This window comes from Fusarium mangiferae (assembly GCF_900044065.1).
Source record: "Fusarium mangiferae strain MRC7560 genome assembly, contig: FMAN_scaffold008, whole genome shotgun sequence".
Taxonomy (NCBI): Eukaryota; Fungi; Ascomycota; class Sordariomycetes; order Hypocreales; family Nectriaceae; genus Fusarium; species Fusarium mangiferae.
Genome location: NW_024573928.1, coordinates 1,121,426 through 1,143,506, shown reverse-complemented (window position 1 = coordinate 1,143,506; position 22,081 = coordinate 1,121,426). Strand labels below are relative to the sequence as shown.

General features: G+C 51.1%; 4 protein-coding genes across 4 annotated transcripts in view; 3 read left to right on the top strand and 1 right to left on the bottom strand.

Moving 5' to 3' along the window:
* Positions 1 to 1,372: 1,372 nt before the first annotated feature.
* Positions 1,373 to 7,600, top strand: FMAN_11338 (uncharacterized protein; the record flags this gene model as incomplete). Its single annotated transcript, XM_041834138.1, has 1 exon — positions 1,373 to 7,600. One exon carries the CDS (start codon positions 1,373 to 1,375, stop codon positions 7,598 to 7,600), a length of 6,228 nt encoding a protein of 2,075 aa, XP_041684432.1.
* Positions 7,601 to 8,499: 899 nt separating this feature from the next.
* FMAN_11337 (putative DCR2 Dosage-dependent positive regulator of the G1/S phase transition by controlling the timing of START) lies at positions 8,500 to 10,330 on the bottom strand (the record flags this gene model as incomplete). The annotated part of the gene is made up of 4 exons (XM_041834137.1): positions 8,500 to 8,773; positions 8,825 to 9,351; positions 9,403 to 10,236; positions 10,316 to 10,330. The coding sequence occupies 4 exons, from the start codon at positions 10,328 to 10,330 to the stop codon at positions 8,500 to 8,502; spliced, it is 1,650 nt and encodes a 549-aa protein (XP_041684431.1).
* A 1,772-nt stretch (positions 10,331 to 12,102) lies between these two features.
* FMAN_11336 (uncharacterized protein) lies at positions 12,103 to 12,947 on the top strand (the record flags this gene model as incomplete). Its single annotated transcript, XM_041834136.1, has 2 exons — positions 12,103 to 12,244; positions 12,328 to 12,947. The coding sequence occupies 2 exons, from the start codon at positions 12,103 to 12,105 to the stop codon at positions 12,945 to 12,947; spliced, it is 762 nt and encodes a 253-aa protein (XP_041684430.1).
* Positions 12,948 to 19,001: 6,054 nt separating this feature from the next.
* FMAN_11335 (uncharacterized protein) overlaps positions 19,002 to 22,081 on the top strand; it is a gene marked incomplete at both ends in the record, with an annotated part of 4,617 nt that continues 1,537 nt past the window's right edge. Inside the window, one exon of the mRNA XM_041834135.1 lies at positions 19,002 to 22,064. Within this exon, the coding sequence (XP_041684429.1) occupies positions 19,002 to 22,064 (3,063 nt within the window). The remainder of the gene's footprint in view (positions 22,065 to 22,081) is intronic.

Sequence of the window (22,081 nt, the reverse complement as noted above, 5' to 3'; positions counted from 1 at the left end):
CATACATAAGCAGGCTTGCCGCGTGTAACTGGGCTTGTCCGCAGTCACGAAAAGTCTAAATGCATAAAAAACTTGGATGTTCGATACTGGCTTCAAGTCAATGGCTGAAACACACATGGCTGCAGCAGAAACCCATATTGGATGGCCTGCCTTTTGTTCTCGCTTGGGTGGTTGTCGTCAGCAACGAATACAAGGCCGGACGGCGCATTGATACTAGCAGGTGTTTGGCCAAGAGAATGGAGGGTCACCCATGTCGACGTTGTGTTGTCCATTCTTGATATGCGTAATATGGTGGTAACGCAGCAGTCTTGAGTCATCATCTATGGGATTCCAGATCTCGATATGCTGTCCAGCAGTCTGGGTGTAGTTACATGCTTGGCTGGCAAAAGCAAAGACGAGGGGATAAATATAGAAGCATGAGACATCTCAACTCACAAAAAAGAAGCTTATCGAAGATCTTTCCACGTCGAGTCAGGAAAAGCGGCAGTCGGTTGGAGAAAATTGGCCGAGATACAGTAGCACCGGGAGATCGGGTTCAGCCAGGCTCGGGAGGCTTGGACTTTGTTACAGTGGGCTTGATTGACTCTGAAGAGGAGCTAGCCTATCACGCAACAGCCACCCGCCATATCCCACTCATCTGCAGCCATGGCCTTAAATGATTGACCCACTAAAGCCCTGGAAGTGTCCCCTGTCAGTCGCGCGCCACATCCCTTTATCCCTGACCCTGATAGGTGGGATGGTCTCAGATGTTGTTTACACTGAGCTCTAGTGTGGATCCCATTTGGTTGGTTACTGGGACACCCGCACCTCAATAATGACCAAGTCCAAGGTCAACGACGCAACCTCCAAAAGGTCCCTCAAACGGCTTGAGACGTAGATGGCACAACAATCTTAATCTTGCGGTGCGTTTCGCTTTTGGAGAACCCTCCACTTCCTATCATTTACACGAGGCTTTTGCCATTGTCTTTGTAATCACAAACCTCTTCGTTCTCCAACATTTCGTTCGCCCACCATCCAATTCATTCGTTCGTTCTTCTTGTTCAGTTGCATGTGCAACTCCAACGGCTACTCCGCCCTCCCGCTGCTTCTCCAAAGCTTCCTGCAAAGCTTCCCGGACGGTCCGATAGCACATTTCAACGACGCATAATCCATTCGAACGGTAAATTGTCGCCAGCCATCAAGAGAGCGAGTTCGGCCTCGACTGGGACCCCACCGCTTCTCTGCTACTACAGCTGCACAGCATGTTACCGACCTTCAGGTATGAGTCTGACGTGCTCTCCCGTCTCCGGCGCATCGCACAATCATGTTTCCTCGCCCCAACTGGGTTGCGAAAATAAGCTCACCAATTTTGTCTTTTTAGGTAGCTGAGATCATGTCATCATCAAACCCCGCCTCTCCAGAGGAAGCAGTAGACGAAGCAGTGCTAGATCCTGAGCCCGAGCCCGAGACTCCTCTGAAGCCTTCCACACAAGACGAGAATGATGGAAAGGAAACGCCCAAGTCAGCGCCGCCAGTGGCACATCGTGGGCGACCACGTGCCAAGTCGACCAGAGAACCTACACTTCTCCATGACTTCCTCCTGGGCCGGCCCTCAGCCTCGCGACAGGCTGCCGAGCGTCAACGGCGAATGAGCTTGGAAGCAGTCAAGGCCGAATTGCGCCATGAAATGAAGCAGTCCCAAGTCAAGCGCATTCAACCCCCGAACGGTGTCCGAGATCGGGTCAAGAAATGGCAAAAGGCCAATGCTGCTGCTATGGAGAATACCCCTGACGACGCAGCGACAGAGCCCCCTGATATCGCGTTTGAAGAGGAGGAGTTCCAGAGTGTAACAGAGGAGGATCGAGTTCGCATCAAAATGAGAAAGAAACTCAAGCGACCCAGCAACAAGACCAAGGAAAGTCTGGCCACAGGAGATGAGGCTACACCTGATGAAACACCGACGACACCTACACCGGCGGCAGCGAAACCACCGCCTAAGAAACGTGTTGTTAGCGACGAACATTGGCGGAAAAATCGTAAACATATACCAAAGAAGACCTCGCCTGCCAAAACACCTGCTCCAGCCAAAATACCGAAAGATTTTGTTTTGCGCACCGCCGCTAATCCTCGCGTCGCAAGCAGAGTCAAAGCATGGGCGGAAATGGTCGAGATTCCAGATCCACCTGCACCCAGAAGTCATAAGTCTTCCAAGTCTGTCGGAGCGAAACCGTGGACGGATGACACCGACAGCGAGTTCATGAGCGACAGCGAATTTACAGTAAGCAATGTCACTAGCAGTCGGTTCCCAAAAGCGCGATCCGCCAAATCAACACCAGGACCCGATGATGGCATTCGCGTTAAACCAATCCGAAGGGGAAGGAATAATGATGATGGTATTCGTGTGAAAGCCGTCAGGACAACACTTACGGACGACGAAGGAATCAGAGTTAGACCTATGAGCGATATCTCGTCCAACGCCGGAACTTCAGTTCGCACGGCAAGACTGCGGCTCAAATCTGCTCCTAGCTCGCGGAGACCTAGTATGAGTTCCGTGAAACGGGAAATGAAGAAGTCGCAGTCAGATAAATCCAAGATCGAAGTCATCGAGGATGCTTCGGAGGTATCGACAAACAAGTTTATCGAGGTCATTGAGGATGACTCGGAACTATCTAAAACAACAAAGACAACCGACAAGTCAGGTTTATCTGGGACTGTACCAATTGAATTGGTGGAAGACGATTCGGCAATTGACACTCCTACCAAGAAGAGAAGCGTATCAGCACATAAGTCAAAACCTCGACCAAAGAGTTATCAGCCTCCCACGACAAAACAGAAGGGCAAAGAGACGTGGGTGCCCGAAGAAGAATCTGCAATGGAGCCTTCTCAACTCGACGGCTCAGATTTGTCTTCAAGTATTCTGGCAAAGTCAATAGCGGACATCCCTGGAGAAATCCCCTGGGGCAACTCTGCATTCACTGAACTTGATCTGCCTCTGCGAGCGCGTGGAGGACCTCTTCGAAGTCGACCCATTCGCCTTGCTCGCCCTGCCAAGCCTGAAAGAAATACCAGCTTCAAGTCCATGCCCAATGTCTTCAAGAAGGTGGTGGAAGGCGCCAACAAGATAATCCATGAGATGAACGAGCATCCTCCCCCAAGAGATACTGTTCCAAACAACCCTCGGAGCATTGAAAAGTGGCTCAACACAACGGTCGACCCCTTCGTTGAGGAGCCCAAGGCTGAGCCAGCTACAACACCTCTGAGTGAGCATGTCCCAGATAAGCCATCGTCCCCTGAGACGATCAAGAGCCATCGCCGCTCGTCTCGCACCGAAAAACGAAGGGTGTCGTCCTCAACTATGAGTAAACCAGATACAGCCGACAGAACTGTATCGAGCGAAAAGTTGCCTCTTTCGCCGGAGTCCGTGAAGGAACGCGCCAAAGAGAAACCTACACCATCGCCCGTACCAAAACCCGGGCCTGTCAAAGAACCTGCCAAGGAGCCGTCCCCAGAGCCTGGGCCACCGAAGAAGCCAACCCCAAAACCTAAACCGGAGCCCGAGCCTGAAGCACAGCCCGAACCGGCTGCTGTGAAAGAGCCTGCACCAGAAGAGGTCTCGCCTCTTTCCTCACCAGCTCCCTCGCCGGAGCCTGAAGCCAAGACGAAACCGAAGCGGCAAGATACAAAGGCTCCAACCAAAGCTCCGGGCGGTTTGGGCCTCAAGAGAACCAAAGCAACACGAACTACATCTTCACCTGTCAAGTCGAGTCCCAAGAATTCGCTCTTTGGGATGCTCAAGGAAGCCTTTACTGGAGAATCAGGCAATTCTCTTCCCAAGGTGAAGCCTTATCAGAGTCGAGAGGAACGACCTTATGATGACGAGCCCGAATCCATGTATACCGATTCCAGATACATTGATTCGCGTTATGATGACTCAAAATACGAAGGGTCAAAATATGATGATCATCACTATGATGAGTCTCGTTATGATGACGAGCTTACATACGATGACTCAACTGAAAACTGGACTGAAACAGAACTGTCAAAGGCTGGAAGGCCGAGAACTGTGAGATCCCCGTCTCCCTTGGAAGAAAAGAAGAAGCCCCAAAGCCCCGGGCAACCACGGGAACCGACTCGGGAACCGGCGCGAGAACCAGAACAAAATCGTGATGACCGATCGGCTTTGCCGTCAGCACGTATGGCGGGCCCTCGTCTTCCACCGCCAACTCGAGGTCAATATGAGTTGTCTACAATTCTTTCTGAGGAAGCTTCCAGCGCTGTCGAATCGGATCTTACCACTGATGTCACGCAATCCACTCTTACGCAATCCACTGGCGTAACGAAAGAGACTAGACGTTCGAACTCTCGCTCGAATTCCAAGAGCCAAGGATCTGGGCTCAAGCGACGGCTTACTCGTCACTCTGATCTCGTCTCAGTCCTCTCGCTACCTGATGACAAGAACGTCCCCAGTGCCATCACAAGTAACCGCTCAAGACCCAGTATGCGGAAGAGCCGGGGTGGTGCCACAGATGTGACAAATGACGACTTGCTCAAAGAATTTACCGAAGATGAGAGTCTCTATCTTCGAGAGTTGAAGACACTGGTCGACGGTGTTATCCCAGTCCTACTATCACAGGTCGTCAATGGCGACAATGCTACTGATCTATTTGGCACTAGCAACCCAGTGACCAAAGCTGATGCTCTCTCGAAGTCTGTGGTGAACATGGGTGTTGCCCTAGAGAAACTTCGCATGGCTCACCGTAAGGCTCCCATTCATGATATTCGTCGACTGGCTTCCTGGGGCCATGGTGTCGTACCCATCTACCATAAGTACCTCGATGCCTGGAGGCTGGGTTTCCAGGATCTCGTCGTCAATCTTGCCCCCGCCGCTGGATCCCCAGAAGATGAGGATTCTCTTGTCGGTGCCATGCCCAGGAATGAGTCTGGGGATATTGTTGATGCTACAGGAGAGCGTGTTGATGTGGCCCACCTTCTCAAGAGACCCCTCCTCCGACTCAAGCAAATCACAAAATTCTTTAAGTGTGTCGACTCTATTCTTGGGACTAATGATACTTATGATCTCCTGAGTGACTTTGAGGACCTTCAAGAAAAGGCTCGCCGTCGACATCGAGAAGAAATGGCTCGATTGACTGACGAAGACGCTATCAACACCGATACAACCAGATCGCGAGACCTTCGAACACTTGCTCCAATGGAGGCTGTGTACATTGAACCATCACGACAAGTCAGCGCCAAGGACTTCTTCTCTCTCGACTTGGCACATTCCAATGGTCAGCGCCTTGAGTGCCAGATTGAGTTGGTGCACCGAGATAACCAGCGTTATCCTGAAGATAAGGGTGATATCCTGATCCGCGAAAATGGGGTCAAGGGGCGATCATACCTTCTATTCCCTCCTGTACCTATTGAGTTGATCTCAGCCAGGACAGGAGACGGCAACTTTGACATGGTTGTTATGATCCGAGGAACGCACAACGACAGGCCATGGCACGAGCTACTCACACTCACCACTGACAACGAAGACCAAATCTTGGACTGGCTAGATATCCTTCCAGTTTCACCTGTTCCTCCAAGAGAGCCAGAGCCAAGTATAATTGACGATGAAGAACCATACTCACAATCCCGGATGCCTGATGTCCCAGTTGGCGTTCGCGGGTCCTCTCGCAAGTACTCTGCCCAATCTCTTCGGAACTCACACTCTCGCCGCTCATCTGCTGCTGAGTCTCCTTCAGCCAGCCCAACTACACCGAAGCGAGCGCTGCCAGCCAGATACCGCCCGCGATCAGCCTCTCCAGTAACTCCTCCTCCTATCAAGTCGCCCGATCAGTACGATATGCAGAGGACACCAACACAATACGACTATGGATATGAGGACAGACCAATGACCTCGCAGAGCATGCAACCTGATCCCCTCAACATACGCAAGAGCCCAAGTAGTTCATCCTACAGAGACGATGGCGCGCCGCCACCCCCAGCTCATCGAACTTTCAGTCCCAGCCCTAGTCAGCAAGCTCCTTCGAAGCCAAGATTTTCCAAGCCACCACCCCTTGAGCCTCCCAACAGCAGCCGTGTCAAACGCCGTACCTCATCTCCTCTCAAGCATGAATACCTACCCTCAGACCAGTCATCAATTTCTGGCACGGATATCACGGGCAGCTACGAAAACACCGAGGATGACTACACCGAATCAGACTACAGCTATGATTCCTCAGACGACGACATCGAGAGCGTTGATCTTCCAGAGACTGAGCTAGGAGTTAGTATCAGAGATGAAGACCCAGCTCGAGACATTATTAGAGAGGAGTTGGAGCATCAACTTGAGACACTTGAAGAGGAAGGGTCTCTTCACGACTACCAACAACGTCATGAACTCCATGAATCCGTCGTATCTGGCTCAATTGATAGCCTGGCTCCATCAAACTCCGCCTCCCAGGCTGGCCTCCACGGACAAAAGGTCGCCCCGGAAGACAATGCCACCAGATATGTGGCTACTATTTCCAGGTGGTCCGACAAGGGGATGTGGAAGGATATTTCTGGAGGCAACCTTGAAGTTATCGTCACTCCAGGCTTAATCGAGGCATATGTCGTACATAGCGGAGCTGAGCAAGGAGATAATCCCATGCTCGCGCTCGACCTCACCCCACTCGTGCTCATCCGTCAGAGCACAGCTCTCGACCTTGAAATCCGCTCGTCAGTCCGATCCGACTGCCAGCTTGCCAGCTCACACGGCGGAGGAAACTTCCGCTTCCGATGCCACAACGGACCTGACTGCTATAACCTTTACATGTCAGTTCACCACGCTCGTCTCAACAACCAAAAGTTCATTGAACTTGAGAATGAAGCACGGTTCAGAAGCTTTGGTGAACACAAGCCACCTCCCGATAACGATGACACAAGCAGTCGGCGAAGAAGCTGGTTCGGCCGTAAGAACAGCTACCGTGGTTCAGTTCGTGCGCCTGCCCAATCTCACGATGGTGCAAGCACTACTCCCTCATCTACTCTCTCCGCGTCAAGCTTCCTCAAGAGACTCACCGGTCGCGGACTTCCTTTCAGTCTGGCTCGCTCCTCTGTTAACCGAAACAGCCGCTATGGTGGCACCAATACTCCTGGATCCTCATCTTACGGCGGCAACACACCTCGCTCGCCTTCCATCAGTGTTGAGAACAGCGGTCGCGGCCCCGCAAGCTTTGGTACTGAAGACCTCAAGATCCGCCTACATCTTCTTGTCGCAGCCGCCAAGTGGGAGGACTTTGGCAACTGCAGACTGTCCATTCGACGACCTCCTCCAGGCTGGCACCAGGCTCTTCGTGCCGACCACGGTCTGGAGAAACGTGTCACGGTCACCACGATTCCACGCAAGGACTCGGAGCAGCCAAAGATCTTGTTAGACGCAGTCCTGGGCAGTGGTTGCTTCACAGCCATGGGTAGCCGTGGTATTGTATGCGGTGTCTGGGAGGAGATGAAGGGCAGCAATGGCGTTGTCGGCGTTGTTCCGGCTACGGGCCCTACAGGTGGCAACGTCAAGAAGTGGTGCTTCCAGTGCGCCAGCGTTGCAGAGGCAAGCTGGGTTCTGAGGCTTGTCCACCAGGAGGTCATGACAATCTGAGCGACTCTGCTGCTATCCCCTTCAACCGTTTATACCTTCTCTTGTATTTGATCACAAGCACATTCACAATCTGGCTCATCCCCAGACTCATTACATTAGTCAGTTTTCCTATTTTGATATCCCGGTGTTGCTCAGCACGCCATCATCTTTACATTTGTTCTTATTACTCTCGATGCATGGCATACGACGAGACTTAACGATACCACATTTCTTCAAACCTTTTAATACGGTTGTATATACCAATCTCGTTTCTGCGTTCACGCATCTAGACATGGGCGGATGGCGTCTGGATGACAACGGTCTGGGCTACTGGAGAAGTCTTGGGCCGGGAGGAGTACATCAGCATGCATTTTGTAGACCATCATGAGGAGGAAATTTGGGGGTTTGTTTTCAGTGAACATAGTAGGGGAGCGAAGAGAGAAGCATATAGTGGATGGCAATTGAATCATATTTGCACAACTCTGTCCTATGCGAACTGTTCACGAAATTAAAAGTTATTATCAACACCAGACTTAGGGCTGCTTGCGGCCACTTCTGCCGAAATCATCATGGACCACAATACTGTGAAAGACTGATATGGAATAAACCATGAAAATGAGTTCAAGACTCAAACGTAGTATTTAGTCGACCAAAACAACTCCGTTCCCCATCCCGAGACTATATAATGCCGTCGTTAACTCTGTTTGCTGTTGTATGCAATGTGAGGTGGGATATTTTAATTGTTATACAAGAAACCCCATGTTCAAACATGCTCCTTGATGTGGTCCCATGACCCGTCGTTTTTAAAACGAAAAAGGGCCACACCGTTCTATAGACGCGTGGTAGCTAATCATCCCAAAACACGAATACAATAAATTCAGAAGGGGGACTTTGCCCCGTAAATGTATAGTGTCGTAAGCTCATGAAATGGGAGTGATAGGTTGAGGTTTACCGCCATCGACTATAATCTGTTGGTGTATCCGGGCAGCTATGTCTCCGTACTCGAGACGTTTCCAAGTCTTGATACGAGCCTCGTTTGTATCGACTTCAAACAAGCGTACTCGGCGATGGTAACCACCGTAGCCGGCGTATCCGCCGAAGCCAGAACCACCAGCGTAGCACATCCACATGGCTGGGGCCTTGTTCTCGCCTTCACCCATCAGAGATAGGGAGCAGTAGTCATTGCAGTGATCACTGAAATATGAATGAGTATTTTTCAAGACAAGATAGGAATCCAAAACTTACTGTCCTGCGCTGACCATAAGGACACCCTGCTCTACAAGGGCATCACGGAAGCCAGAGTTATATATTGGGGCAGTGACTCCTTCTTTCCAGTCGCCAACACGGGGTAGTTCCGGGTTAGCATATTCTGTCAAGGGAATATGGATGAAAGCGATGTCCATGTGGCGGCCAGTGAACTCATTGTGATTCTTCTTGAGACCAGCAGCAGTCTTCTTGAACCATTCTATTTGGTTAGGTTTAACCCAGTCGTAACCAGGAAAGTTGCGCTCATCGGGCGTGTAGGCGTGCGTATCGAGAAGATAGATGGTCAGAGCAGAATGATCCGTCTTTCCACGGGCCAGGACTTCGATATAGTAATTCCCAACACCCTCGATATCAGCTGGCCCAGCAATGGAAAGGGAAAAAGGAAGGGTCTCCATAATGGCCATCTGAGCCTCGCGAGACATGGTTTGTTCGTCATCGTGGTTACCGAAAATGGCGGCGTAAGGGATCTTGCGCTCAATCAGTAGCGAGATGATCTTGAACATGGCCTAGATGATGTTAGAGGCGAACGCTATAATGTTGAGCCGGGCAACACTCACAGTAGGTGCATCTGGTGCTGTGTCACCGTTGACTTGGTCGCCACTCAAGATTACCAGATCGGGCTTTTCGTCGTCAAGGACTCGGCTAACAAAGTCCAGCGTCCTGGGATCGGCTTCGCATTTACCGCCGTTGTAAGAATCGGGGACTGCCTCGCGACAAACGCCAACTCCTGTACTTAGATGCAAATCACCGATCTGCATAATCTTGTATCGACCATCACTGTTGATCCTGGGCGTTGGCTTCTTGACCTCTCGGGGAGGACCTCGGCGCACGCTTAGCTGGACAGAGAGAAGGCTACCACCCGTGTTGAGGAGCAAAGGTGTTCCCGTCACAGCATATCCGTCTCTTGCCTCAACAGCATCATCTCCGAAAAGAACATCAAGATCCGTCACCGCCTGCTTCGAATCGCTGGCTTTCTTCTTGGCTGAGCGCTTGATCCAGATACCTGATGGACGAGATTCCCATGAGTCGTCCGTTTCTCCCTTGGGTTGAGGTTGGAGCCTGCCGACCGCGACATCCACAACAACACGATCGTCCGCAGTAAGATCCCCTTCATGCTTTCGCATGATGTACATGTATGCGCTCGTTGTCCATGTCTTGCCGAGATAGAGCTCCTTATCGATTCGGTGCCATTCTTTGCCGAGGTCGCATGAGGAGAAGGGGTTAACGCTCGAGCAAGTGACTATTGTGACATCGGTGACGACCAGTCCGGGGTGATGGGAGGGCATATAACTATGGATCGAATTGGGGAGGACACGATAATTGCGGTCGAGAAATGCAATGACTAGAAAGGTGAAAATAGCAGCGCCAGCAAGCTGAGCAGCTGTTCGAACCTAGTGATGGGAATATGGTTAGTCAACAGCCTCCTCTGGATCAATACTGATCATGAATTTACAAAGAACGGCCACATACAATTCTTCGAGTCATGATGTGTTAATTGTGGGAGGATAACGGGCTGACAAGAATCGCTCTGAATGTATCCAACTCTAATATTCAAGCCACTTCAAGTATGAACGGCCAGATAACAACGTTCGAAACGAGCATTCGGGAGTTTAATGGCAGGCCGAACTTTTCGCATCTTCTAAGGGGTCGGATCGGGGGTGCTATTGCATGATTCGTGGGGCCAAGTCGGTAATGGATATGATGGGAATAATGCGCGCGGGTCTCTCGGGCAGGTTGAAGCTATTGCAACGGTTGCGAGGATGTTGTCTGCAAGTTGAGAGGTGATGGTTATAAATGTCGATATGAATTGAATCGGTGGTGATGATGCGATCGACAGACAAATCGTGGGGACGGGAGGGGACACTCCGTCCGTGTTAACACTAACAATGTTGGTAGTTGTTGATGGAACAAGTGGCAAGGCAGAACTATTATACGAGAGAAGTAGTAGCGAGATAGGCAGAGTCAAGCAAAGGAACCTGAAAGGAAAGGAAAGCACCTGACATTCACCGCAGCAGGGGAAAGAAGGAACCAAGCTATTCCGCACTTTCCTGACCGTAAAAAAGGGCCAAAAGCCAAGAAACCATTCAATTGTGATACTCGATCTTTCCCCTGGCGAACCGTCAAAAAAAGGGTACTCTAGGTGGGTAGGTAAGTAGGTAGGTACTTACCTACTAATGGTACCCAGTCCATCAAGTGTGGAGCGCCCGGTTAAGGATCCGGATCTCGGGTTACAGGGGAGTATTTGAGTTTGTGGCTCTTAAATGTCTACATAATCTTTTACTTGAATATGGCTATTGCCATTTCTCTATTGATGATTTATTAATAGAAATGTATCAAGACAACCGTTCATCTTGCAAATGCCTCTACTTGCATAGCTCTCCTGCGAGCACACCTGAAAATAGCAGGCGTGCTCAGCTGTACAGGCCATTCTGGGGTTACATCAATAGATACACTCTCGATATGGCCACGTGAGGTGAGGCCCTCGATTACCATCCAATACTGGGATCATGTGGCACCCTAAGCAGCCCTTTCTCTGGCTGGTATTTGTCGTTGCAGGCCAGTGTATGATGCTGCAGAATGTGCGATACAACCGTCCACTGCTTGAAGTGCCGTTGCTCCATGAGTCGACTTGCATAAGTGAGGGTGTGATTGTCTCTGGCGTATCCTGCAATGCAATGAGACCTGATGATGCCAACGAATGCGTAGTCTAGTAGTCTAGGTACTAAGTAGAGGGCTGAAGAGCTCTAAAAGCGGGCAACAAGAGCTTTGTCGAGCTTCTTTCAGAGCCTCGCGGCCCGTGCTCATCTCCCTGTGAACAGAGGCAAACACCGTTAAGCCAATAGAAAGCAAGATTGGTTTCATAATAGAGGCATCATTGGATATGGAACACGTTCAGTGAGATAGTTGAAGTCTGATTCAGCGAGTCAAACACGAGAATCCATACCTTAGGTACCTAGGCAGTCTTCAATATCAAGTCTACCATTTATTGATTTCTTTGTTGGTTGGAGATAAGATAAAGAGTTTACCCTAGGGGATGACGCTTGTATCACTGTGGGTCGCTCCTATCCATTCTTTGTTTGAGGCGCGTACCTTGCTTCGCCCTCGTCCACTCCATCGAGGCAACTCAAGCCTTTTCTCTTCTTCCATCAAAGCATCGCAGTCCAAGTCGCAATAATCGCATAGTCAGCTGCGCTTCTTCTCCGATCCTGAAAAGTCTCCTAATCATTACTTAACGTGCTTCAATTGACTTGCGCAACATGGCCGAATATTCGTCACTCAAGGTGCCTGAGCTGAAGAAGTTGCTGGCTGAGAAGGGCCTGCCTCAGACGGGCAACAAGGCAGATCTTATTGCAAGGCTCCAAGAGAACGATCGAACCTCCGAAACCGTTGAGAAACCCGGTACGTGATTCCATTAGATCTGCGATACAACCTCTCGCGCGTCGCATCGCATCGACAACATCGGCTAATTGGATCCTTCACAGCTGAGAACAAGGAGGATGAAATCAGCTACAGTGATGACGAGGCTCCTGCTGCACCGGCCGCTGCCGCTCCTGTAGCCGCTTCTGAGCCTGTTGCTGAGGTTCCTTCCACCGAGGCTGCACCCGCCGAGGCTGCCAAGCCCGAAGAGACGACAGCAGAGAAGCCCGCCGAGACAGCGGAGGCTCCTGCTGAGCCTGAGAAGTCTTATGCCATCGGTCTACAGTCCACCGCTGCTGACGACGAAGCCAAGAAGCGTGCTGAACGTGCCAAGCGGTTCGGTATTGAGGAGGATGAGGACGCCAAGAAGCGCGCCGACCGTGCGAAGCGATTTGGTCTCGACGAAAAGGAGCTTGCTACTACTCTTGACTCAGCACTCCCAGAGCGCTCGCGAAAACGAGGTCGGGATCGCACCACTGAAGGTGAAGGAAACCGCCCTGGGAAGCGACAAAGCCTGGACAGAAGGAACGGTGGTGGCGGTCGACGACGCGGTCGTGGTGGTCGAGACGGCGGTCGCGATGGTGGCGCTCGAAAGGACAAGACGTCTACCAGAAGTGGTATTCTTGATGACCCAACAGAGAAGGCCAAGGCAGAGAAGCGTGCTGCTAGGTTCGCTGGGAACTAGTAGTCCTCATCATAACCAATACGACATCGAATTTGGCAAGTAAAAAGGTTTCAAATTGAGGATAGGCTGAAACTGGGCGGAGCAGGCAGACTTACGTGAATGGACCATTTCTACTTGTACAACATGTTTATTTTCATATTCAGGCGCAGACTATCAAGGATAAATGAATAAAGAGGAAATCGGCGTCTTCGGTTCGACCAATGCCCACTATCAATCAGAATCTTGAGGTCCATGGTAAGTTCTCTGTCTCCAGATCTAACCAGTTGTGATGAGCAGCCTTGGTAGCAGTCCCGAAGAAGACGACGTGAAGAAAAGACAGTTGAATGGAAGAGCAATAAAAATCGTCAATCTGCGGTTTCTCAGACGGCTAGTCTTTGCATGTAGCTTGAACTGGTCGATATCGACCCAAGCGTCCAAGTATTCAGCTGTCTGATGGCATAACGCTCCTCTGTGAGAGCTCGGGGGCGTGAGGAAAAGCGCAAAGGCTCGTCCGATCATACTTCGTCAATAGACACCTTACCCCTATCTTGATGTTGTGCGAACACGGTGACCTTGTGTAGAGCAAGAGTCTACTAGGATCATCCTTCACGGTGGAAGGAATCCGCACGATCCGAATGGTTACACTTCAACTAAGGAGAAGCGGATCTTCAAGATTTTGCATCTTGTCAGACAGGAAGGGGCTCGATTAACTTTTAACTACTTTCTGTTAGTCTGGCCGCCGGAACGACAAAGAGACTGGACTGTTCGGATACGAGCCGTAGATGGAGCCAAGCTGACTTGAAGCTTGACATGCATATCCACTAGCACTCAACACCATGACCTTGCCTAGGTCCCACTACATATACGGCGGAATTGAGCTTCCATCACGGGGAGGCCTTCCTTTGACTCTAGCTCCCGTGAGACTTGTGCGCGGTTGCACGACTGCCGGTGCCGCGGTCCTGGTCCTGCGATGCCCCTATTCTTTGAGGGCCACTTGTAGTGCAACTTACTTTTCTCCTTGTGGGCGGTTGAACTAAGAGGCTTTCATTGGGGAGTGGAAAACAACAGAAGAATTTTCAGTCCTCTTTCAGGAAAAGGCGCATCTCTGGTAACAGCTGAGAAGTTACAGCTAGTGAGCGAAAGCCGGGCAAGTGGGAGACCACGCTATCCAAGTTCAGCGTTGATGCTTCATATTGGACAGTCCGGCATGAGCGTCATATCTGCAGCAAAGCACGAGACTCTGTTTATCAGCCCTGCCAACGTTCAGGGATGATCCGAGTACTGGCGATTCGTAGATATCTGCAGCCATTGAGCAGATCGACGTTAAAGATGAGTATAGGAGAAGAGGCACACCTTGATCGGAAGAATGACATGTCTGGCCAGCACTTCGGACCAAGGAAACACATTGTGAATGGCTCGAAAACGTCTGGAACCAACGAGAAACAAATACTCGCGGCTGCGCTAATCCCGCAATCCCAAATGGGCTCATGGTTTCTTCAACGACGCAAGCCACGATCTCCGTTCTCGGACGATAGTTGCAGTCTCCGAAAGGACCCGGACAAAACGTGCAGTGGCTGCCATGCCTCAATGGCCAATATTGGTGAGATGATGAGCAGAATAAAGGACACTATAAAGAAGAAGGAAGCGAGATAGGACCATCATCACCAACAGCTTTGATCGTGTGGTTGTCAACAGTCCCAAACGCTAAGCTCGAGCCAAGTCTCAGACAACAAGCCAATCAAGGGGGCAAAACCCTTGCTCTCGCGATAAAGCAGCCCTGGTCGCCGAGCCGTCTGGCGGCTATGGTTGGTAGAGGCGTCTAATCAATTGGACCACTCCGACTCCAGCGACTCCAGTTGCCGTTGGACGCTTAGAGCCCGTCGTTGTGCTCGAGTGTGTAGCCAGGCCCGCTCGATCATCGCAAGCGAAGAAATAGCTTCACAACCGAGAGTGCTGGGCTTGCGCATCGCTTCACATCACGGGCTGGCAAATATTGCAGTTTGATGAGTTGTCAATGAGGCAAAGCTGCACATCGGGGCATTTGCATGCATTCACCGCTGCCCAAAGTAGAGAGTACTTTGATCTCGAATTCGAGTGACTTTGCAAGGGACAAGACAAGCATCACAGATGGCACCTCATTCGCTCGGCCGACTGACAAGCCACATGGACAGGGGGGACCTGGCCTGAGTAAGGCTTGAGGCTTCACCTCTGCCGGAGTGGCCAGCCACGAGCGATCTGCCACGTCAGTGAAGGCATCTCAACTCCCAGAAATCAGGGTCACCAGCCTCAAGGATCTGAGAACCTGTGGCGGGTATGGGGAAATTTTTGCTGTGGCGGAGCTACATGCTGCATATGGGATGCCTCTCTTGTAGCCACTTTTGGAAACATGTTCCCCAAATCATGCCGGTCCTGCAGCAAGATCTAAGACTGATCCAGGTACGGCATGCAAACTAATGCCAGAATTCATGGACAATCGGCGAGATGTCGACGTCAAGACGCGTTTGCCGCCTTGCCAGCGCATTAATGATTCTCGCCTTGCCACTATCCAAGCTGGACCGACTTGCACTACGACGTAGTCTTTCAGCTAGCCAAGCTTGCTCTAGAGACAGGGCCGAGGGCGTAGCCGCACACACCGATCTGGGTCCTATTCGGAGGCTCTAGAGGCTCAAACTCTCACCGAACGTTTGGGACCTGACCTCGTGATAAGGCTGCCAGCACGTATGAGATTCCAGAGAATGCCTTGTGTCTTGGAATGACGTCGAAAACACCAGGATCGTGCGTTTCTTATCGACTGCCGACCGTTTTGCCTGGGCTTGCTTTTTTTGGTCTCGTGGTGTCTTATCTTGTCCAAAGTGCCTGTCACGAGACTAACAATGCATAGCGGTGAACTTTGGCTGTCTGCCTTAGTACCTACGTTGGCCAATACGTAGGCCTATATCGCGCAATCGCCCTTCGCTTCGCTCGTGACTGAGCGATCTGTTCGACTAACAAGTTTTTGCTGTTGCTGGATACCAACTTTGAGCTCCCACTTCGCCATCGCCTCTACCGAATTATAGTACCCCTTGCCAATAGTTAAGTGCAGGGGTCTGAGCAAGACATAGTTTTTGCAGCGAGGATTGGCGAACGATGAGACGCATTGTGGATTAGTCGTTCACTCACCATAGACTTTTTGCAAGGAAAAGAAAACATGCAGGAGAGAGGGTTATCATTATCCTGGGGTCCATTCTGACGGGTCGTGGAGTGAAACGAGAGAGTGCGAGTGCGCGTGATTCATTGGCAGAAAATCTTTGAACAGCAACCAATGGCATCGATGAGTCCTTTGGCGATTGACACTCCTGGGCGCTTTGCGTTGGGATTTTCAACGAATAGGAGGGAGGGCGAGAGACGAGACGTTCGTGTTCACGGGACAAAGCAAATTCGTAGAGCGGGATAAGGCGGGACGGGGATGGCTCTGAACGTTGAAGGCTGTAGTTGTGAGTCCTGTCCTGAGTGTTGAGTATCATGCTCTAGCATCGTGAGAGTCGTGCACACTGCTGCTGCTGCTGCTGCTGCTGCTGCCGCTATCCCAACATTCTCGCGTCTAGCATAGACGCCGCAAAGAATGGGCCCATAAGACGGACTCCTCTCATGATGCTATTCTTGTACCAACTTGGCCGCTACCTTGGCTGCAGATGCAACTCATGCAGCTGGTCTGGGGCTTGGTGTTTGACCGACAGGGTGTATTTCGCCCCAGGATCTCTCACCCCCGGTCAGCGACCAACGACGACCAAGTCCTGTCACTGAAGGAGTTGATTCGAGGCCTTGGACTTCAGGTCATATTGCGAAAATGGAAAAAAAGATATACAATTCGAGATGAATACTGTCAGATCATCCTACGAAGGATCCGATAATGATAGACTTTCCCCAATGCGGGGCGATTTTATAACGGGACTCGCCCGTTGGGACGGTAAAAGCTTACCCTGAATTCTAAAAATGTGAACGCCAGCTCCACTCATCGCTGGATAGGTATGAAGGTCCATGCAGCACTACAGTCAGTCGAAGTCTTGTTATTACTCGCAATCGTGATCACTGTACTCGATGAGACCAGACGAGACGAGACGAGACGAGACGATAGGTGCCTGGTGTTTGCTTACGCTCATCATATTGATTAACGTATTTGGAAGGTGAGGCTGGCTGTGGGCAAGACATTCCAGAGACATGCAGGCCAGATCAACCTGTAAGAGAGGAACAAAGTGAGACATTTGATATGCATGTCTAAGACATGCATATGCATCCAACGACGTCGCATACCTATTTGTGCTGAAGAACAAGAACAACAAGGCACAAACGCCGTCATGTTTCTACCTCGGAGTCACGGACAATATCCTGCTCCCATCGAGATGGTGATACCCTGCTCCAAACTCTCAATGTCTTCACACCCACGGCTCTGTCCGGAGCCGAAGGACATAGATTCGTGATCCCTGGCTATTGGAAATCGAGACGTCAAGAGAAAAGATAATCGGTCACTGGGAATACCATTCCTGGCCCCCCCCCCCCCCCTCCATCACACAGCTTCATCATCTCCAACTCCAAAACGGGACGCAACCACCAAATGTCAGGACTATATACCCTGCACCCGCATCAGTTCTTGGTCAGGCTTTTTTCTTATGGGAGAGGTATTAGACCATGATTCGATGTTATCTTTTCGCTGATAACATTTTATCTTTCCATATCTGCGCCCTGCCTCTTATTGTTTACCCACCCTTTTATCTCTCCTCCAACTTGTCGGGTTATGAAGATCCAAGATTGGTCCATGATGAGCGGCCATCGGCCCATCCCTTTCTGGTCCACTCTACTAACTAGTAACTACCTACTAACTAATGTCAACGGTCCAGCCCAGCCCAGTTCAAGGTTAACCAGTCGTTTAAAGATATCCTTCTCTCACGTTTCCGTCTCTGTCTCTCTCTTTGTGAAGCCCCACTATGGATAGCCCACACCAAGGGTCCTTCAAGGCGACCAGGATTGGGAGTGCAAATCGCTACAAGGGTGTGATGCCCAATCACTGCGTCAAGATGCCATGAGGGCTTTCTCATAGGACAATATGGATATGCACCCCGAAGGAGGGAACGCGGCGCAGTAGTACGCTTGAGTTAATGTGCTCCGCAGCGATGGATGCTACAGCTGCAGCAGTATTTTCTCTCACTGACCAAACGGATGAGTCAAACTCGGGGGAGGGTTTTATCGCATCGCATCGCATTGCATGGGCGGACTCCACGCCCGAGATGCGATGCCTGGCAGGGCGATGCCTGCAACCTCCCAGTCCCAGTCCCAGGCCAGACCAGGATTAGGAGAAACGCCACAGTCAGAGTCCTCTACCCTACCAAGCATGTACCTCTGCCCATCCCTCAATGTATTCATGTACCAGATGTCGTCGTCCACTCATGATGATGGCCCCAGAAAGGTCATCCATTGCCTAAATACTACCTCTTCCTAGTTATATGCTCCCGTTTCCGTCTCGGCCCTCCCCGCTGCTACCATCTCCTCTTTGACTACCATTACTTACAGTACTTACTTTTCTTACCTTGTCATATCTATACCCATTCGTTCGCTCTCTAGTGTTGCCACTGTCTTGTGTCTCCCTGTCTATCGCATTGTCTCTTCATCTCTTAAACTTCTTCAACTCATCTAATTACCCTTTCCCTCTTCCTTGTCCTGTCTCACTTCCTCCACTTACACTCCAACCTTGAACGACACTACTACTGTACTAAAGCCCGCACCTCAAACACTCATCACATCAACCGAAGCGCCAGCTCTACCGTCCGTCAACCAAACTTTTAGACGCGGGTTCATCCCACAGCCCACACCATCACCCAACGAACTAGGCCTCTTCGAGCTGATAAATTTACCCACACCAATTCTTAGAGCAACGAATTCCCTCCACACTAATAACGACGACTCTACCTCGCTCTCCCGATTCACGGTCTCGGTTACTTTTCTTTCTTTTTTGACTTTCATATATATCGTCCACCTACTCAGAATATTCCCGGCGAAATATGGGATTAAGTATACGAAATCGATCCTGAAGAAGGTTGGAAGATGGAATCTTACAGATTGGGGTCTGGTATCCCGACCAGGCCCTCGGAGCCGTCTCGCATAAGACGGCCTGGTCCGGGAATGACAACGGGAACTGAACCTGGAGTTATCTCGAATGCTCCAAAACCACTCAACAGATCAGGAAGGAGGGAAGAGATTCCACGGCCATTACCGAAGCCATCTTCCATCTCACGTCCATCAGCAAGGCCCCCTCAGCCTCCTACTACTCGACGACCGTCAATTCCTCAACCTGTACCACGACCTAGCCTTAACCAGCAGGCCCAATCGTGGGGTTCTTCTTCTACTTCAGCATCCACACGATCAACTGCCAACCATCGTGGAGGTTCCGGATCGTCATTGTCAGCCCAGTCTATGGACAACCCAAGGTCTAACCCAAACGTTCTGCGCAGGAAGAAGTCATCGTTATCTGGTGATGTCAAGACGACACGGACTGGCTCATCTAGGACTGACTCTTCTTCTTCTTCGTCCCAGCATAAGCGCCAAGGCTCACTCGATCCTGCTTTCGGCTTCCATCTGGATAGAGAACTTACCAGCAGCCCTGCTGAGATTCAAATTGCTGAGGTTGTAGAGGTAAAGAAACCTTCCAAGTCACCAGTGATCTACCCCGAGCTGGACCGTTATCGCAACATTCGACGTCCGTCTGACAGCTCGGATCACCGCATTGAGGTTCCGTTCCGGTTAGCGACACATGATCTCCCACCTCCAACTCCAGCCAGCCTACTGTTTTCTGGAACTAGTGGAAGCCCATCTACTAGGTTCTCCGAGTCACCTGGACCAGGGTCCTATAGTCGTGACACCACGCCAACCTCAATTGCTTCTCAGTCTCCTGGTCTTGTTGCACCTCTTCGCACTCAGAACAAGAACCGGCTACAAAGCCCTATCCTCAACAGACCTCCCGTGACACGAAGAGCTGGTGGAAGTTTCCCCAACGAGGTTGATGCCATCACCGTTGATCCTCATGGCCTCGCAGCTGTTAGAGAGTCTTTGACTTCATCCTCGTCGAACTCCACTGTTCGAGAAGCCACCATCAAGAAGAAGACCAAGAACCTGCCTCCTCCCCCACCCAGTCCCCCACCACGGAAGTCATCACAATACTTTCGTGAGGAGACATCCTCGCCAAAGTCGGTGCGTAAGGTATCAAGACCTGTTTTGCACTCCCCTTCCCCTGAGAGAAGTGCCCAATCCTCCGCCTCCCCAAGAGCTGTACCCCCGTCACGACCCAGCAGAGATGGCACCCCCGACATGCAATCTCAATTGTTCAACCCCATGCCAGTCATCCACAGCAATCTTTCCACCCAATCCCTCCCATCAACCGAAAGACGCGGAAGTGAATCTGCGAATACAGCAGCTTTGTCACCCCCAAAGCCACAGTACACTCATGGAGGCCGAACAGCATCAACTTCACAACTCCCCATCAGAGGCGAATTGTACGCTCAACCGGCAGCCAAGGCAACAGCCGAATCGAAGAAGGGTAAGGGCCTCGAGCCAACTCGAATGACACGCACACCGAGCCCTAACGTGGCAACCTCCTCTCTCTCACGCTTCCCGTTCTTTAGTCGTAAGAAGCACGCCAACGGAGCACAAGCTGAGAAGAATGAGAAGGAAAAGAAGACTCTCCGCAAGGGTCCTGTAGCTGGCACAGGCCATGAAGGTTATGGACGCATTGGTGCTTCCAAGAGACGCAGTGGAAGTATCAGCAATATGACGCGCAACTCTCCTGGTAGTCAGACAACTCAGGAACCCCGCTCTAGCAACGATTCCTTCTTTGCAGACCGGGTCAACCCAGTGGTCATCGCTGGAGGTGCGGTTATCGAGAATAGAAATGCAAGCTCTGAAATCTCTCGGAGTGTTAGCTCCCAGAGCTTGGCGACCCAGGAGTCGAGATTTGGAAGCACGCAGTCATTGGCAGCATCTCAAGATCAGCCTCGAAACACTTTGTGGCCATCGCCCATGTCGCGCACTCCACACCCAGCCTTTGGTGCTCGCCGCCCCTCCGAGAGCAGCGATTCTGAAGGCCCTACAATGAAGTCGACTTTGGCTTTCCGAAGATCTGTGCATCGACTCCGATCTTCGCCTGATGACCCCCTGAAGCTGCCTCAACCCATCAACACGTCAGGCTATGCATCTTCGCCCATGACAAGCTTTGATACTAGCGTCATGTCTGATGAGTCCCACTTCGAACTGCAACGGGAGATCTCACACGAGGCCAAGTCTTCCCACCCTGCGCCCAAGAAGCTTGTCAAGAGGCCGCGGTCTCCTCGAAAGTGGAATTTGTTCGGAAGATCAACCCAGACGCAGCAGCCCAAGCAGAGCGAGAAAGTCTCGGCCACTGTCAAACCAGTGGAGAAGAAACCCCTTGCCTTTTACGCTATGATGGATTCTTCAGAACAAGAGGACAGCGAGCCCATGGACATTCAAGATGTTTTGAGGTTTGCCGAGGTTTATGGAAAGTCGCCTAGTGTTGGTGGTACTCCTGAGCTTTCGCAAGGCACACCAGAGATGCGGTCGTCGACCAATTCTCCAGTGCGACCTGCAGAGCCAACTCAACCCCCAAGGCGGGAGAGCGTCGAGATGAAGACTAAGCCTCGGCTGCCTGTACCCCAGCAGACTTTGATGTCCAAGAAGCCTACTCTACAGCCTCCGTCAACGAGCACCACTGCTAGCCGACGAAGCCGACTTCCTCAAGTTGGAAGAATCCCCAAGGTTGTGAGTAACCGTACTGAACATGTGTCACCTATGAGCTTTTCTAGGCCTTTCAGAGCTAGTATGCAGTTGGCACCTGAGAACCTTGAGGTCTATGATCCTGAGTCAATTGCCAAAGGGCCTTCACCTTCGAGGCCCTCGACTCCTGTTCCTGATCTGACTACCGATGGTTCAACAGCCGGAAGTACCAACAACCTCTCATCTAGAGACTCTAACCCTCCTGCTTTGAGCCGTGTTGAAAAGGAGTTTTTGGCCTTTTCGCCTCGCAAGGACTCCGAGGGAACCATTGGTACATCTAGCTCAAGCTGTTCTGGCATTCTTGCTTTCTCTGGGTCTACTGCCGTAATCCCACAGCCTTA